The 18,484-nt window shown below is 36.2% G+C and overlaps 1 protein-coding gene across 1 annotated transcript in view; it reads right to left on the reverse strand.

Moving 5' to 3' along the window:
* Positions 1 to 1,636: 1,636 nt before the first annotated feature.
* Positions 1,637 to 18,484, reverse strand: part of C4H17orf67 (chromosome 4 C17orf67 homolog) — a 34,756-nt gene continuing 17,908 nt past the window's right edge. Inside the window, exons 3-4 of the mRNA XM_003767965.2 lie at positions 7,951 to 8,085; positions 1,637 to 2,093 (exon numbers count right to left, since the gene is read on the reverse strand). Coding sequence (XP_003768013.1) covers positions 7,969 to 8,085 — 117 coding nt within the window. The 3' untranslated portion in view covers positions 1,637 to 2,093; positions 7,951 to 7,968. The remainder of the gene's footprint in view (positions 2,094 to 7,950; positions 8,086 to 18,484) is intronic.

Here is an 18,484-nt window from a genome sequence, read left to right on the forward strand (position 1 = left end):
AAGTCAGTGGCTTTCATTTTTTTTTTGTCTTTGCACCCATTTCTTAACAATAAATGCTTATTGATAATTGGGGGAACATGTATAAAAGAATTGTACATGTTTAGCACATATTGCTTGCTGTCTAAGGGAGTGGGGTGAGAGGAAGGGAGGGAGAAAAATTTGGAACACAAGGTTTTACCACAGTGAATGTTGAAAACTATCTATGAATGAATTTTGAAAATAAAAAGCTGAAAAAACCCAATAAATGTTTGTGAGTTGAGTTAAAACCCATTCCCTAGCTGCTAGAAACATTGTTGTTCGATCATGTCAGATGTGTCAGATTTTTCATGGCCCTATTTTGGGGTTCTCTTGGCAAAGATACTAAAGTAGTTTGCCATTTCCTTCTCCAGTTCATTTTACAAATTGGGAAACTGAGGCAAATTGGATTAAATGACTTGCCTAGGGTCACACAGCTGGTAACATAATACAGTGCCAAGCTTTTAAACAAAACTTGCTAAAATGATAAAAGTTCTGAGAAGAAAACTTCCACATGTGTGTAACCCTTCAAAATGTGGATTGAAAGGCTATCAGCCAGCCAATGTTGAGAAGAGGAGTTGAACTCCTTACTGCACTTTGGTCATAGCACAGGTCACTGGTTGGCTGGGGTCAGTGCACAGGAAGTTATAGGTGAGAAGAGCTGTCAGAGTTTAGCATATAAATGGGTCAGTTCAGGTTCAGTAGATTAAAAAATTAATGAGCTAGAGAGTACCTGGTAAATCAGCGGATAGAATGTGTAATTGGGAATGGTCAATGGGTGGAGAAAAAGGAGATTGTGCAATGGATGGAGTACCAGGACTGCTGTTTGCAAGATCTGAGTTCAAATCTCCTCTCAGATGCTTACTACATGTATGATCCTAGGCAAGTCATTTTGTCTGTTTTCTTACCTGTAAAATAAGAATAATAATACCACCTACCTCGCGGGATTGTTACAAGAACAAATAAGATAGAATTGTAAAATGCTTAGCACAGTACCTGGCACATAGTAAGCTTGATATAAATTAAAATTATTATTATTATTATCTTTCTACCTGTTGTATCTACCCAATGGAATGTAAGTCACTTAAAGAGAGGGGCTATTTTGTTTTGGTCTTTGGGTTCCCAGCACCTCTCCCAGACATTTTCACATAGTAGGTCCTCAATAAATGCTTGTGGGTTGAGTTAAAAACCCATTCCCTAGCTGTTCCTTTGCTAAAAATGCTGTTGTGTTAATTCAATCATTTCAGGCATGTCAGATTCTTCATGACACTATTTTGGAGTTTTCTAGGCAAATACTGGAGTGGTTTCCTATTTCCTTCTCCAGTTTATTTTACAGATAAAGAAAATGAGGCAAACTGGGTTGAGTGACTTGCCCAGGATCATACACCTGGTAAGTGTCCAAGGCCAGATTTGAACCCAGGAAGAGGAATCTTTTTAACTTCAGATTTAGCATTCTGTTCACTATGGTGTCACTTAGCCGCCCTTTATTAAATATAGTCCCTAGTTGTACCCAAAGCCAGGCCTGGCCCCATGTTCTTTGCTGATCCCCGGGTTTTCTCTTCCACTTGTCTGTCTGGCTTTCAAAGGAATCAAAGCATTACCAAAACAGATTGAATGCCAGTATTTATTTATTATGATAGGTAGTGGGGAGAGGAGGTAGGGCCCAGAGAATGCTAGTAGAGTATAACTGAAGCAATCAAAATACTAACACAACACAAGAGCTGTGCTTCACTGCTATAAACAATGTTTTCACCCAAATTCCTAAGCTCAGAGACCTCTTGGCAGCTCCTTAACTGGAACCTGTGCCTAACCTGCCCTGCCTCCCTCTTAAAACTAATAGACACTTGTGCTTCAAATTACTAATAACTAGAATCTGGGCAGGTGGGCAGCACGAAGCAGCAAACAAATGGATTCTCCATCCCTTAAGCAACCTTTGCAATTGGTGCATTGGTAAGATGGTACCAAATTCCACAGGTCCTGAAGACACCCATTCTTATAGTCAGGAAAAAAATGCAGGTGGACATTTATACTGATTAAATGCAATGTGGGCTGTTTCCTCAAAAAGCACTTGTTGGTATCTGCAAGAGAAGGAGAAAAGATCTTTTAGAACCAAAGTGAAGGCAGTGCTAGAAAGGCACTAGAGGGATGGTAGGGAAGGTATATGACTTGGGAGTCAGGAGATTTAGACTCAATCCCCAGCAAATACTACTAGCTATGTGACCCCCCCCCCCAGCAAGTCCTAAGATGGAGATCTAAAGCTGGAAAGAAGCTGAGGTCTGTGGTAAAAATCACTCTCTTTCAGGGTCCTCTCCCTCATTTAGGAAAAGGCTAATTTTTTGCCTAAAAGTGAAAAGAAAGATATCCCCAAATTTTGACTGGCCAAATGCATAAGACTGAAACTATGTTTTCCTGGTGGCCTTTGTCCCTTTTGATGTGACATAAAAAGGCCTGCCCATGTAGAGTTAAACTTTTAAACTTGGTAAATATCCCCAGGGCATGAGAATCATCATAACCTACCCTATTGACCCCTGTCTGAGTTAAGTGCTATAATATCCTTGTGAAGTATCATTTCTAGCTAGACTAAGTATACTTCCTCTTGTCAAGCACAGAATGACCCACAAGAATCCCCTTTGGTTCCAATATAGAACCTAGACTAAGGGGATTGGACTGAGTTGGGTCCATCCATTAAAATCCTTGTATTTTGCAAATGAGGAAACAAACCCAAAAGAGTTGAGTGATTTATATAAGATCACACAAATATTGTCAGTGATGGGATGTAAACTCCAGTCCTCTGCCTCAAGAGCCAGTCCTCCTTCCTCTGTGCCATACATTGTACCCCAATTATAAACTGTCCATCACAATAAGGGCACTACCTGTCTCACAGGATTGTTGTAAAGAGAGAACTTCATCAAACCTAAAAATGCCATAGGAAGATGAGCTACTCATCAATATTTACTGATAGGTTCCTTTGAAAGAGTTGGGCAAAGATCTTAGTCTGATAGCCACCTGAGATATGGGTTGTGCCATCCTAGAAATCTCAGACCCAGTGTATCCATGAATCACATAGTCATATGTGTATGTGTGCTTAGAACAACTTTTTAAACATTGGAAAATAATATGTTAGATACTGATGCATTTTTAAAGGAAGCTGTGATTTTAAAGTTTGGTTTCTTTTAATCAAATTTATGGGAGACTATTAGGAAAATGGGTATTAAAAAAATCACTTAGGGGAAGAAGTTTATCCCAACAGCAGAATTCAGCATTATCAGGTCTATTGCAAAACAATGTTCATGACTCCCTTAATAACAAATATAATCATTCATATTTCTATAGTGACTTAATATTCTCAAAGTACTTTCCTCACAACTCTGAAAGATGAGCAATGCAAGTATTATGAAACCAGTTTTACAGATAATAAAGCTGAGGGTCTGAAAACCAAAAGACCATTGAATCCAAAACTCAATTCTCTAAGTCCAAGGCTCTTCCTAGCATACATCATGCTTCCTCTTCTGGCCCAGAAGTTCTACTTGGACTTGTATATCCTTGTGAGAACGAGATCTAATAATGCTAAAATAGTTCACCTGAAGGAAGTTTGGTGTAATTAAAAGTATACTGATTCAGGAGTCAGAAGGCTTGTGTTCAAATACCACTTCTGTTCCTACTTATATTTTCTAGGGCAAGTCACTTAAATCCCTGGGCCTCAATTTCCTCATCTGTAAAATGAGGGGATAGGCAATAGACAAATGGTCAAAGAGTATGAATGAAATCCAAGATGTCAATAAACAATTATTTTAAAAAATGTTCCAAATCACTAATGGTTAGAGGAATGTAAATTAAACCAATTCTGAGATTCTCAGATTATTAAAGATAACCAAAAACATGGCAATTGTTGAATGAGCTATAGGAAAATAGGCATATTAACTCACTTTTGATGCAGCTATGAATTGGAAAGCAATTTAGAGTTATACTATAAAAGATACAAATCTATTCACATTCTATGATCCACCTGTATAACTAATACACAGGAGAAAGAAAAAAGAAAAAGAGGAAAAGAAGAAGGAAAGATAAAGGAAGAAAAAGAAAAAAGAAGGAAGAAGAAGAAGAAGAAGAAGAAGAAGAAGAAGAAGAAGAAGAAGAAGAAGAAGAAGAAGAAGAAGAAGAAGAAGAAGAAGAAGAAGAAGAAGAAGAAGAAGAAGAAGAAGAAGAAGAAGAAGAAGAAGAAGAAGAAGAAGAAGAAGAAGAAGAAGAAGAAGAAGAAGAAGAAGAAGAAGAAGAAGAAGAAGAAGAAGAAGAAGAAGAAGAAGAAGAAGAAGAAGAAGAAGAAGAAGAAGAAGAAGAAGAAGAAGAAGAAGAAGAAGAAGAAGAAGAAGAAGAAGAAGAAGAAGAAGAAGAAGAAGAAGAAGAAGAAGAAGAAGAAGAAGAAGAAGAAGAAGAAGAAGAAGAAGAAGAAGAAGAAGAAGAAGAAAAAGAAGAAGAAGAAAAAGAAGAAGAAGAAGAAGAAGAAGAAGAAGAAGAAGAAGAAGAAGAAGAAGAAGAAGAAGAAGAAGAAGAAGAAGAAGAAGAAGAAGAAGAAGAAGAAGAAGAAGAAGAAGAAGAAGAAGAAAATGAGGAGAAGAGGAGGAGGAGCAGAAAAAGAGGAGAAAAGGAGAAGAGGAGGGGAAGGAGAAGAAGAAGAAGAAAGAAGAAGAACAAGAACAAGGAGGAGGAGGAGGAAGAGAAGGAGAAAGGAGGAGGAGGAAGAAGAAGAAAATTCATAGGGACAAAAAATATTTCTGGAAGATCCTTTTTATAGTAGAAAAGAGTTAGAAATTTAGGGGTGATCATCTGTTAGGTAGTGGTTAAACAGATTGTGTTGTATAAATATAATAGACTATTACTAGACTATAAGAAATAATAAAATGGACATTTCAGAGAAACTTAGAATTTCTTGTTTATGTTCAATGTTTTTCTTCTATTGAGTATATAGAAAATATTCACTTAGTGCATGGTTTTAAAATTCAAAAATTAAAAAAAATTTAATGAGGGGATAGAATTAGAGGGCCTCTGAGATTCCTTCCTAGCCTTAACTCTGTGATCTTTTAAAAAGGAATGACTTGTGGAATAAAAACATGAGAGCTGTCATCAAATATCACAAGGCAAGAAGTAATTAATCACTTATTCCTTGAAAACTCCAAAAGAGAAACTAGTGCCAATGTATGAAAGCCACAGGTTTCAGATTTTGCTTAAATATAACAACTTTCTAACAATCAGAACTATTCAAAAATAGAATAAATTGCTTTGTAAATTCAGTCTCTTTGGAAACATTCAAGCAGCGGCTAAAAGAATACACTAATCAGAAATAATGTAGATGGGAATGTTGCATTTATTTGGAGGCTAGACTGGACGGTCAAGATTAAAATAAGTGATTTTGAGTTAGCTGGGACCTCAGTCATCTATACCCACCTGCTCATTTTAGAAATGAGATTACTAGGACTCAAAGGAAAGTGATTTGTCTAAAGTCTTACAGGTAGTTAAGTAGTAGAGTTGGGATTTGAATTCAGGTCCTCTGTCTCTCAATCTGGAATTATTTTTTTCTGTACCTCACCTCACTCCAGTTTCATCTTTAAAGTCTTTAGAGGCTCTAAATCCAAGTCTTTAAAGACTCTAAATCTGAAGTAAAAACCAAGTTCATAATTAAAATCACCTCCTAAATGCATATTACTACTAATGGGTTTTGCTTTCTTTTAAATCACATCAGATTTCCCCAAATTTAAGTTACCTTTAAAATGATGCCTAAATGAACCCTATTCCTCTTTCATTACTTTCGTTCTCTTTTTTTCACCAGTTGTTCCCTTCATGTTTCCTCCACCTCAAAAATGGATCCACTTTGCACTTTCTCCAGACATCTTTTTATTTTACCAAGATGTTACTGACATCTGGTGGTAAAATAGTTAACTGCAGATTTAAACTTAACCTCAGAATTGTATATAGACCTTTCTCCCCACTTTGCTTGCATCCCCTAGTTTCTAGGAATGCATCAGGGGGAAAATAGGATCTGCATGCATCGTATACCAGATCACTTACCACCTCAAGAAGGGGAACAAAAGTAAATGAGGGATAGAATTCGGAACTCAAAACTTTTTATTAAAAATTAACATGTAATTAAGAGGAAAATAAAATATTATTTTTAAAAGGGGTTCTTTAAATCTAGATTTCTTAAAATGAATAATAAATAAGTCATCTTTGTGGCCACTAAAAAATTGCTTCTGCTATGGACCAATGCTGGGTCACTCCTTTCCTTCCATCCACTTTGGATGAGAAGTCCCCCTCAACTTTGGGGATAAAAATTCTCCTCCCTAGCCCACTGCTCCCTTTTCTCTCACAACCACTACCATCCCCCCATCAGAAGGTAAGCTACTTGAAGGCAAGAATTGTCTTTAATTTTTGTGTTTGTATTCCCAGAGACTCCTTGGCACATAGTAAACTCTCAATAAATGCTTTTTATTCATTCATTCCCCCATGGATCTCCTTTAGTTCTAGCACAAATTTAAAATTCATTTTCTTGAGTTCTGGAGTTTTTCCAAAATCACCCAAGGCAAATACTTGTCTAGTCTATTTTTAGAGCCTTCCAGAAAGAGAATTCTACCATCAGGCAAAAATCAATAGACAAAAGCATTATTTTTAAGTGTCAAATTATAGGTTCAACAAAATATTATTCAATTCAATAAACATTTAAGTGCTTTGCTGTATACAATGCGCTGTACCAAATACTGGTAATCCAAAAATAGACATAACCCTGATCTTCAAAAAGTATCCATGCTAAAGAGGGATACAAAATGTATCTAAACAATGTAATAAAAGATAAATCCACTTAGAAGGAAGAATAAATACACTAGAAATCAGGGTGTACAGGAAAGCTCTCTAGAGAATAACTTTAAGTCCCAGGTAAAATTCACCTTCTACAGGAAGCCTGTCCCAATCTCTCTTAATTCTAGTGCCTTCCCTCTCTTATTTATTTCCTATTTATTCTGTACATATCATTTGTATATATTCATTTGCTTACTGTCTCCCCCATTTATATTATGACTTCCTTGAGATCAGGGATCTCCTTTTGCATCCTCAGTACTTAGCACTGTGCCTGACACATAATAGGCACTTCATAAATCTTTATTGACTGACTGACTGACAATGGAGAAAACCCTAGCAATGGAGTTTTGAGGAGATGGGTTCTGGTGTCTATTCTCTATGATTGTGGTTAAGTCATTTATCACTTCCTGGGTCTCAGTTTCTTGACCAATAAAATGAAGATTCTAAACTAGATTCCCTCTGAAGTCCCTTTTAGTTCTGGATCTGTGATCCAATGATCCTTAGAGGAAGATCCCTGAAAGGTTGAGTTGAAGAAAGTGTACATTCCTAGCATGGCAGATAGAGAGCCTGTACAAAAATCCAGAGAAACACTATGTATACTTTGACTGGAAGGTAGAAACTGTGAAAGGGAATAATGAGAAGTGAGGTTGGGAAGAAAGCAGGGAGACAAGAGCTTCCATGGAGGGCTTCATATTCAAGGCTGAGGCATCTGTATTTTCTCCTCAAAAAGATAGGAAGCTACTGATCCTGATCAGAACTATTTTGTATTTTGGCAGCTATATAAAGAAGGATTAAAGAGGAGGAAAGATTGGGAGTTAGAAAACAAGTTGAGTATAATACAAATAATGCATATTTTCTTTTTACCATCCAAGGTAGCATACAAGATTCTATAGGTCTTACCTACTCAACAGAATCAGAAAACAGGCACAAAATATAACCAGTTGCTGGCTCACTTTGCCCTCCCACGTATCAATTCTCCCCTATCTTAAAGCATTAGGAGAGAAACAGTGATAAGTAAAAAGAAGAAAGAGGAAAATTCACCTAAATGAGTCTATTTTACAAGGGAAAGAATTCTGGGAGAGAATGTACCTGATCATTCTGGACCTATTAGACAGGATGGACCAGATTCCTATCACAGTGAGGCTTGCAATGTGGATTCAGCCAGTGCTCCAAAAACTGCTCCTCTGCTCTCTGTTCCAGCTGAAGAAGGTATAGCATATACTCCTATTGAAAATAAAACATCACATTATGGAGTGGGGAAAATGAATTCATTTAGGCTCATCTGTTCACTCAATCAATTGGCTTATTTTAAACACTGTTTTAGGCAATGGATTTACAAAGAATAAATATGAAATATCCCTGAAGGAAATTACAACTTATCAGGGAAGACAGCATATATACTATGACTAACACAAAATATATGTGAAATAAATACAAGGAGGTTTGGTGGGGAGATGCTAGTCTTTGGGAGAGATCAGGAAAAACCATGTGGAGAAAGTAATGTTTGAAGTGGGTTTTTAAGGCAACTAAGGATTCTAAGAGACAAAGATGGGGAAGGAGTGTATTTCCACCATTGGGGATAACAAACACCAAGGTATGGACATAAGAGAAATGGAATATTGTCTCTGAGGAATACTGAGGACAGTCTATATAGACCATGGAATGCATGAAGAGTAATACATAATAATACTATTAAGATAGGATGGAGCCAGATTGCAAATAACTTAAATGTCAATCAAATGAATATATATATATTATTTTGGAAATTACAGGGACACTTGGAATTTGCCAACTTGGCTAGTAACATGTTCAGATCTGGGCTTTAGGAAAATCACTTTGGAGGCTTTCTGGAAAAGGAGAAAGATCAATTAAGAGGTTATTGCAATAGGTCAAGTGAAAGGTAGAGTGGTAGATATATAAAGTATTTTTTAAATCTGCATAGAAATCATCTTTAAACCTATACAGACTAATGAGATCATCAATGGAGAGGGCAAAGAACGAAGAAGGCCCAAGATGGAATTTAGGAGAAAAAAATAAGTGACTCAGCAAAGGAATCTGAGGAAGAATGTCAGATACGAGAATGTAAAACAGAATCATAAGGGACGATGTCAACTTCAGAGTAAAAATGGTACAGTCTTATGAATGAAGACTATGAAGATTCAAGTGGTGCTATAGAATAAGTGGCTGAAGACTCATTTGAAATGTGATTTCTTTTCAGTGATTTAACCAAGATGTAATTTTACTAGTGTAGAAATTGTATCTATGGTGCAGCAGATAACTACTCCTTTTCGTAAAAATAGTCTTTACTCTAAATGGATTTCCTATAAGGACTATTAACTCAATATATTCAAAATAGAATTCATTATCTTTCCTTCCACCCATTTCACTCCTCTTCCTAATTGCTCTATTTTTTGAGGGGTCATTGTCCTTCCAATCACCCAGATTCACCTCAAATTCATTTTAAACTCCTCATTCTCTCTTACTGGACATATTCAATCAATTAAGTCTTATGAAATTTACTTCCATCATATCTCTCACATTTTTCCTTTATCTCCAATCACAGGACTACCCTAATTTAGGCCCTTATTCAATTTTAATCTCGACTACTGCATAGCCTCCTAATTGGGTTCCCTGATTCAAATTTCTCCAAAACATCCTCAACACAGCAGCTCAATTAGTGTTCCTAAAGCACTGGTTTGACCATGTCATTCTTCTACTAAATAAATCCAAGAGGCTTTCTTTAATTTCTAGGATAGAAAAAAATTCTTCTGCTTGTCACTTAAAAGCATTCATAAACTTACAAAAAGTGATACAAAGTGAAGTAAGCAAACCAGAAAAATACCATACCCTATAAACAGCAATATTGTGTAATGATCAGCTGTAATTGACTTAGCTTTTCTCAGCAATAAAATGATCCAAGAATATTCCAAAAAGCTTATGATGGAAAATATTATCCACATCCAGGAAAAGAGCTAATGGATTATGAATGGAGATCAAAGCATATTATTTCCATTTTATTCTTTCATGGTTTTTTTTTCCTTTTTATTCTGTTTCCTCTTTTACAACATGACTTATATGGAAATGTTTTACATGATTGCATGCATATATATATATACCTCATATCAAATTGTTTATGGAGGGGAAAGGGAAAGGAAAGGAGAAAATTTGGAACTTAAAATTTTATTTTAAAAATGAATGTTCACATGAGTTTCTTAATAGAAGGTTGGGGAGAATAAAAAAATGTTAAAAATTGTCTGTATATGTAATTGGAAAAAAATACCATTTAAAACAAAACAAAAGCCATTTACATCCTAGTTCCAATCTATCTTTCCAGCCTTATTCCACATCCTTCCCCTTCAAACATCTTTTAGTCTATCCCAAGTGACCTTCTTGCTCTTCCTCACAAATGACCTTCCATCTCTGGCTTCTGTTTTGTCCCCAGTGCCTAAAATGTACTGCCTTCTCACTTTCCCCATCTTGGAATACCCAGCTTCCTTCAAATCTCATTTCAAATCCTACCTCCCACTTCCTAATCTCCTCATTTGAAATGAATGTCCTCCAAAATCACCTTACATTTTTGTATATACTAAGATGTGTATATGCTGTCTCATATACATTCAATAAAATATGTTTCATTTTTCACTTCTGTCATTGTATCCCCAATGTATAACACAGTAACTGGTACCCAGTAGTTTTTTAATAAATAACCACTCATTGAGTGATCCATGAATTGCAGTGGCCAATTTCCTTTAAACTGGGAGAAGAGGGGGAGGCATTAACGAATAGAGCCATTAACAATGCCAGAAAAATCACAGCATCAAAAAGGACTTTAGACATTCTCAAATTCAACCACTTACCTAGGACAAAAAATCCTTTCTGTGTCAACCATCCTCTGCCTAGGTTGCAAGTAAAGAGCTCATTCAACATAACACAAGCCATGCCATTGTTAGATAGCTCTGTAACTGTTTTCCCCATTACATCTGTAACTGTTTTCCTCCTTACATTGACACTGAAACCTGTGCAACTATAACCTCCACCCATTGAATACAGAGAGCAAATGCAGTCCCATAAATCTTTGACTATTTTAAGATCATTTTCCCATCTACCATCACTGCAACCTCAAACCTTCCTTTCTCTAGTCTAAGTTTCCTGAGTTCCTTCAATAATTCTTTTATAGGATTAGATTCAAAAGTGGACAAGATCTTGGAAATCTTACAGTTTTACAGATGAGTGAAGAGAAGCCTGGGGAGTGACATGACTTGATCAAAATCACCTGGTGATTGTTGTTCTTGGTCCGGCATTTTCAAAGAGGACCAGTGACATCATAGGTGATGTCCTAACTTGTGCATGAATTGGACTTAGGGGAGGCAGAATTGCACAAAGTCATCAGCTTTGAGCTCTCATCCAGAGTCATCAAAGGTCAGTGTCAAGACAAAAGTCAAGATGACTGACAATGACCCAGGATGCAGTGGATGACCTTGATGTCTTTGATGTCTGACTAATTTCTAAGCACTCAGTAGTACCTGCTTCAGTTGTTTTCCCGATCATTGGATCACATTGTTCTCATCCATTTATTCCACCAGGGGAAGTCTTTACACTCTTGGTGTGTCTAGATTGCAAGTAAAGAGCTCATTCCTTACTTGCCTTAACCCTACCTTACCAATGGATTTGGGACTTGTCTGTTATCCTCAACCTGATTTAGCCCTTAGATGGCTTACTATGGTATGTGGCCACTGCACGTGTTATAGCTTCTTAAAGCCACAGGTGAGAGTTGGATGAGAGGTAGACACCAAAGGGTTGAGCATCCCAGAAAAGGGGTCAGCAAATCCTCACATCAGTAATGCCAGTCTAAATACCCCATATACTCCACACTGGTAATAAGTAACAGAACAGCATTCAAGCCAATTCTTCTGACTGCAAATCTATCAGTTTTTCCACTGCTCCATTTTTCCTCCATTTGAGAAAACATCTAGACCTCTCATCATCATGGTCATCCTCTGATGAACACAAATTGTGTCCATGCCTCTTTTAGCCTTGAAAAAACTTTAATTAGGTGCTACCATCTCAAATAATTATCATCTTACAATTGTCCCTTTCTCAACTAAATTCCCTGAAAATGTCATCTGCATTGTGACCCTATTTCCTCTCCTTTCATTTTTTTTCTTTTCATTTTATGCTTCCAATCTCATCATTCAATTGAAATTCTCTCTCCAAATTTACCTTTGTATATCTCTTAGTGCTGAATGCATAGCAAGCACTTAATAAATGTTTGCTGATAAATCTAATTGTTCTTTCTCAGCTCTCATCCATCTTCACTCCTTGTAGCATTTTGACCCAACTGATAGACTTCTACCTGGATTCTGTTCTCTGAGTTTTCATGGCACCACTCCTTCTGGTTTTCTTTCTCCCTATCTGGCCATTTGACTTCAGTCTCCTAATTGTTATATGATAGCTATGCTGACGTTTCTATACAGCCAGCCTTAGTCTCTCTGCTGAGTTCTAATCTTGCATCACCAGCTGCCTAATAGACATCTCAGAGGAATCTTAAACTCAGCATGTCCAAAAGTGAACTCATTATTCCTCCTTGCCCAAAACCTACCCCTCTTCTATAATTCTTTATTACTGCCAAGAGCTTCACTATCTTCTTAGTCATCTACATTCACAATTCCAATGTCATTGATTTCTCAAGTTAACTCACCCTTTATATTCAGTCAATTGACAAATTTTATCATTTTTATTTCCATAACATCTCTTGCATATGTCCTCATTTCTCCCCCCACACAGTCAACATCCTAATTCATATTCTTATCACCTTTTGTTTGAATTATTGCAACAGATTTCTCATTGGTCTTCCTGACTCAGGTCTCTCCCCACTGTAGTTTGTTCTGCACTTAAGTACCAAAGTTGTGGCCCTAAAGTATAATTCTAATCATGACACTCCAAATCAATAAACTTCAGTGCCTTTCTATTACCTCTAGGACCAAATATAAAATTCTCCATTTGACAGTTAAAGCTCTTCATAATGTGACATCTTTCTATATTTCCCACCTTCTTATTTTTTTCTTCCCATCATTATGTTTTCTATGTGAAAAGTCTCTTGTATTCTGTCTGTTCCTCACCCCTCTCCTTCGGAGGAAGCATTTCTTCTCAACACTCCTCAGCACAATGAAGATATAATCACCAGAATGAAGATATAATCACCAGGGTGAGTATAGTACCTAACTAAATAGCATCATGTTAGTAGATATCAGTACTGCCTACTGATTAAGCTTAGGAGTTGAAGGGAAACTTAAAGAAGAAAGCCTAAGCATAGCAAAATATCTACTAGTAGCTGTTGATTATCTTACAATTATCAAATAATAAGAATAATATGATAAATAGTAAATAATAAGAATAGATTTAAGATCTATTTTATTAATTCTCCTAGGAGAAAGAGCTCTAGATTAAAAGTCAGAAGACTAGGATTCTAGTTCTGGTTCTGCTATAATTAGCATGTGACTTTGAAGAATATAATACAAAAAAACATTTTAGGGATTAGCACCATAGGTGCTAGGGGAGATACAAAGTTTGGACAAGACACAGTCTCTGTCCTCAAAGACTGATCACTGTACCCTTTCTGGACTCAGTTTCCTCATCTTTAAAAACTAATTATGTAACTATAAGCTCAATAAGGTCTCTTCTGTTTCCATAATTATTACTGCAAGTGTTTTTTTTTAATCCATTGGCTTTTCCTCTCCACTCCACATCCTTAAAATTTGATACCAAATCTCTTACACACAGACATGTAAGAAGAAAAACATACTGATGTTATTCATGTCACTATTTAAGTATCTCTTGGTGAGAAGGAAAAATAATTATGTTGAAGTGCAGATGCTTCATTGTAGGTAGAATAAGATTTGATACTTTTCTACAAGACTTCTATCCTGTCTTCCTGCTTCTACCCATTATTATTTTTTTGGCTAAGGCTGATTGGCTGAAGGAAGTCTCTCCTCAAATCCTTTACATATTTTCAGTAAGAAGCCAAGGGAGCCATTGTTCAGACTCACAAGGAGCTCCCTCTTCCCTACTGGAAGTTTGGAGCTGACTGAAAAAACTGCCTACTGGTGACCTAGAGACTAGGACATCTGTTGCATTCTGATTAGTTTGATTAAAACAACAGTGATAACCAAAACAAATTAAAACTGCATGGTTCCCACTGAAAAGCAAAGGAACTCAGTCAAGTTGGACATTACACAGTTCATTCTTTTGAAGCTTCATGTCATGCTTTCTTTCTTTAAAAATGAAACACACTCAGTAGTGAATTCAGACTTCCTAAATGTCTTTCCAAAATGTTTAGTAATCTCCATTTGCATAATAATTAATACCTCACATTTTTATATTATGTCAGCATGGTGTAGTGGAAATAATATTTTATTTAGAATCAAGGGACTTGGGTTCAAGCCACAGCCTGTCCACCTGACCATTTGTGTGACTTTGAGCAAGGAAATTTATTTCTCTGGGGCTTAACTTCCTTATTTGAAAAATCTGGACTAGACAATCTTTAAAGTCTCTTAAGGTTAACAAAACATTTTTCTCACAACAAACATGGAATGGATTTTACAAATACTATCCTCCTATTTTACAATTAAAAAAAAACGAGGTCTAATGAGGTAAAATGGCTTGTTCAGAGTCATATAACTTATGAGAAAGGATACAAGGATATGAACAAAATCTCCTGACTTCAAATACTTCTATCATACCATGTTGTATAAATACTTCTGTTTATTGTATAAATGTTAGTATTACATTAGGTTTTTTTTAATTTCATCAATGAGAGGTGGAGCCAAGTTGAGTAAAGGCAGAGAATTCCCTAAATTCTCCCCTAAGCCTCTCTAAATAATTTTAAATAACTCTAAACAAATTCTAGAGCAGCAGAAGCCACAAGAAGACAAAGAGAAACAATTTTCCATCCCAAGATAACTTGGAAGGTTGACATGTTTCTTTAGGGTGAGAGTGGAACACAATCCAGTCACAAGCCATGCCAGCAGAATGGGCCCTAGCAAATCAGAAGCCAGTCTTGGGAGCCAATCAATTAGCAGGAGCAATGGTGATTTCTGGCTCTGAGGCCACAGAAGATAAGGTGGTCAAAGAACTGGTCAGAAGGAAATTATAGGGAGTCTCTTTGCTAGCACTGTTTGTTGCTCTGTTCATATTCAGATCCTCACAGTCCTGGCAGTCAGTCCCAGAAGAGGAGGAGTATTAGCATATCATACTTGCAGTCATAATGGAGCAAGGACCTTCCTTATAGTACCAGGGGAAAAAATAGTAATTTTAGTTGCAGACCAGAGCACAGGCTAGGAAAGTAGTAAACATGTCTCATATTAGATCATATCTTCTTGGAAGAACTGAAAACTTAGCGATCCCTAGAACTATCTCTGAAAACAGCTACACAAAACCCCTGAGGCTTAGGACAGTGCACACTCTACTCTGGAAGCAGAATTTAAGTCAAGTAACAGACTGAGAAAATGAGCAAACAACAAAAAAAGATTCTGACCATAGAAAGTTATTATGGTGAGAAGGAAGATCAAAACACACATTCAGAAGATAACAAAGTTAAAGCTCCTATATCTAAGCCTCCAAGAAAAATACGAATTGGTCTCAGGCTATGGGAAAACTCAAAAAGGATTTTGAAAAATCAAGTAAGAGAAATAGAAGAAAAACTAGGGAAATGAGAGCAATACAAGAAAATCATGAAAAACAAGTCAACAGCTTAGTAGGAGACCAAAAAATGCTGAAGAAAAGAACACCTTTAAAAAAAAGACTAAGCCAAATGATAAAGGAAGTACAAAAAGCCAGTGAGGATAAGAATGCCTTAAAAAGCAGAATTGTCCAAATGGGAGAAAAAATCCACTGAAGAAAACAAGTCCTTTAAATAAAAATTAGGCTGGTGGGAAAGGAGACATGAAAGCTCACTGAAGAAAATAATTCCTTAAAAATTACTACGAAGGGAGGATTCTGGGAATCTGGTGGAGTCGGTTGGCAAATTTCAAGTTCTCCCAATTTCCCCTACAAATAGAATAAATTTGCTTCTGAACATAGATTGGTGGAAAAACCAAGAAGACTTGGGGCAAAACGGGGGTCCTCCTGATATAACTCAACAAGATCTGAAGAAAGGCCCTGGGCTGGGGATTAATTTGTCTGAAGTGCAACCATCTCCAGGTTACCTCTGCAGAAACATCAAGTGGGGATCCCCAAGTTATCTGGCTGTGGCTGGAGCCCCAGCAGGAACCACAGACACTTTCATCTCCCAGACAGTTTGTCGAATGAGGATTTGAATCCAGGAAGACAGAATGAACCTCCACTGATTAGGAACGCCAGACCCAGCTGTGCTACTGGTCATGTCCCTGGATGAGAAGGAATCAGTATACCAGGAGTGCAGAGGCAGTGAGGCAGGGGTGCTACTGGTTGTGGAAACTTGCAGGAGGGTGGAGCTCTTGGTTTGGGGTTCCTGGTCAAAATGGAGAGCTGAAAGGATGCTTGAGGCATCATCTCCCCCACCCCATGTTTAGAGGTGCTTACACTAATGCTTTTTAATTTTAAAAAGATGAGCTGCCAAGAAGAAAGAACCTCACCATTAAAGTATATTATAGGAACAGGGAAGATTGGGATTCATCTTAAGAGGGAGACATTTTAGTAAAAAAAAAAAAAAAAAAAAAAAAGCTTCTACCTCAAGGAGTACCATGAAATGGCTCCCTGATCAGAGAGAATTTGTAGAAGAATACAAAAATCAAATGAGAGCCATTGAGGAAAAAGTAAAGAAAAAAATTAAAATCATCCAAGAAAAACAAGATTAAGAAAAATATTTAACCAATTAGAAAAGGAGGTAGAGTCTCAAAGATGAAAATAATTCTTTAAAAATTAGAATTGGTCAAGAGGAAGCCAGTGAAGCTATGAAAGACCAAGAAATAACAAAACAGATCATAAAGAATGAGAAAATAGAACAGAATGTGAAACATTGTATAAGAAAAACATCTGCTATGATAAAAGACCACAGGTCTTAGAATCCTTTCTATAGATAAACAAAAGAATTAGGGCTGCTGCCAAAAATATCATCTCTAGCAAAATTATCTATAAGATAAAAGAGATATTCAAGGAACTTGCAGAGTTCCAAGATTTTCTATCAATCAAACCTGAACTTAGAAATTTTAACATATAAAAACCAACATTAAAGAACAATTTTAAGGAACTCAACATGGACAAACTGTTTAAATGTGAACAAATTGATTATGTCTTTTTTACTTGGGAAATATACTTTAAGATTTACATCAATAATAAGGTAAGCTCAAAGATTGGCAGAGTAAAGGTAAAAATAGTAATCAAGTTACAAAAACGAGATGCACAGGAAAAATAGACACAGAGGCATCAGAAGAGGGAGGAGAGCTCCTAATTCTGAAAACCTATTCCCATCAGGAATGGGTTTAATATACATATTTCTACATTTGTATAAATAAATATATCTTTTCTTAACTGCGGCTTGCTTGGGAGTGGGGAGGGATGATAGGAAGATATGTGTGTGTCTATTTGTGTCTGTATGTATGTACATATATTCTTTCTTAACTATATTCTCCTTGAGGGTGGTGGGAGGTTTAAAAGGGGAAAAAAAGAATAAAGTAAATAAAGTGTGCTGCAGAGAACAAAAGAACAATTTACAAGGAATTAAAGAAAAGATGGAACATGCATGAATATAATTTCTTCTATTTATATATATATGTGTGTACAGACATATATATGTATATATATATATATATATATATATACACTTTTTTGAATTGATAATTTGTTGTTATATATTTTGAATCCTGATGTTCTGCTGGCTCTTGATAATGTTCTCTTTTGTTTTATATTGCTTTTCTGTTTTTCTTTTTGCTTACTCTGTTTCTCCAAATAAAATAAATTTGAAAAAAAAAATTAGAACTAAGCAAATGCGTGCTAATGACATTATGAGAAATCAAGAAACAATAAAACAAAGATAAAACATCTGATCTGGGAAAAAGATCCAGGAGAGATAATTTTAAAATTATTGAACTACCTGAAAATCATGATTTTAAAAAAAAGGAGCCAAGAAATTGTCAAGAAAAATTGCCCTTATATTCTAGAACCAGAGGGCAAAACAGAAATTGAAAGAATCCACCATCACCTCCCAAAAGAGACAGCAAAATGAAAACTCCCAGAAATATTATAGCCAAATTCAGAGCTGCCAGATCAAGAAGTAAATCTTGCAAGTAACCAGGAAGATGTTTCTTCAAGTATTGTGAAGCCAGGGTCAGGATAACATAAAATTTAGCATGATATTCCAGAGGACAAAGAAACTAGGATTACAACACAAGAATCACCTACCCAGCAAAACTGGGTATATTCCTTCAAAGGGAAAATACACATTCAATGAAACAGAGGACTTTGAAGCATTCTTGATGAAAAGACCAGAACTGAATAAAAAATTTTACTTTCAAATACAAGTCTTTGGAGAAGTATAAAAAGGTAAATAGGCAAGGAAAATCATAGGAGACTCAATGAGGTTGGATTGTTTGCAACCATACATGAGAGATGATACTTAAAATTCAAAAGAAAATTTTCATTATTAAGG

The sequence above is a fragment of the Sarcophilus harrisii genome, chromosome 4, assembly GCF_902635505.1.
Source record: "Sarcophilus harrisii chromosome 4, mSarHar1.11, whole genome shotgun sequence".
Taxonomy (NCBI): domain Eukaryota; kingdom Metazoa; phylum Chordata; class Mammalia; order Dasyuromorphia; family Dasyuridae; genus Sarcophilus; species Sarcophilus harrisii.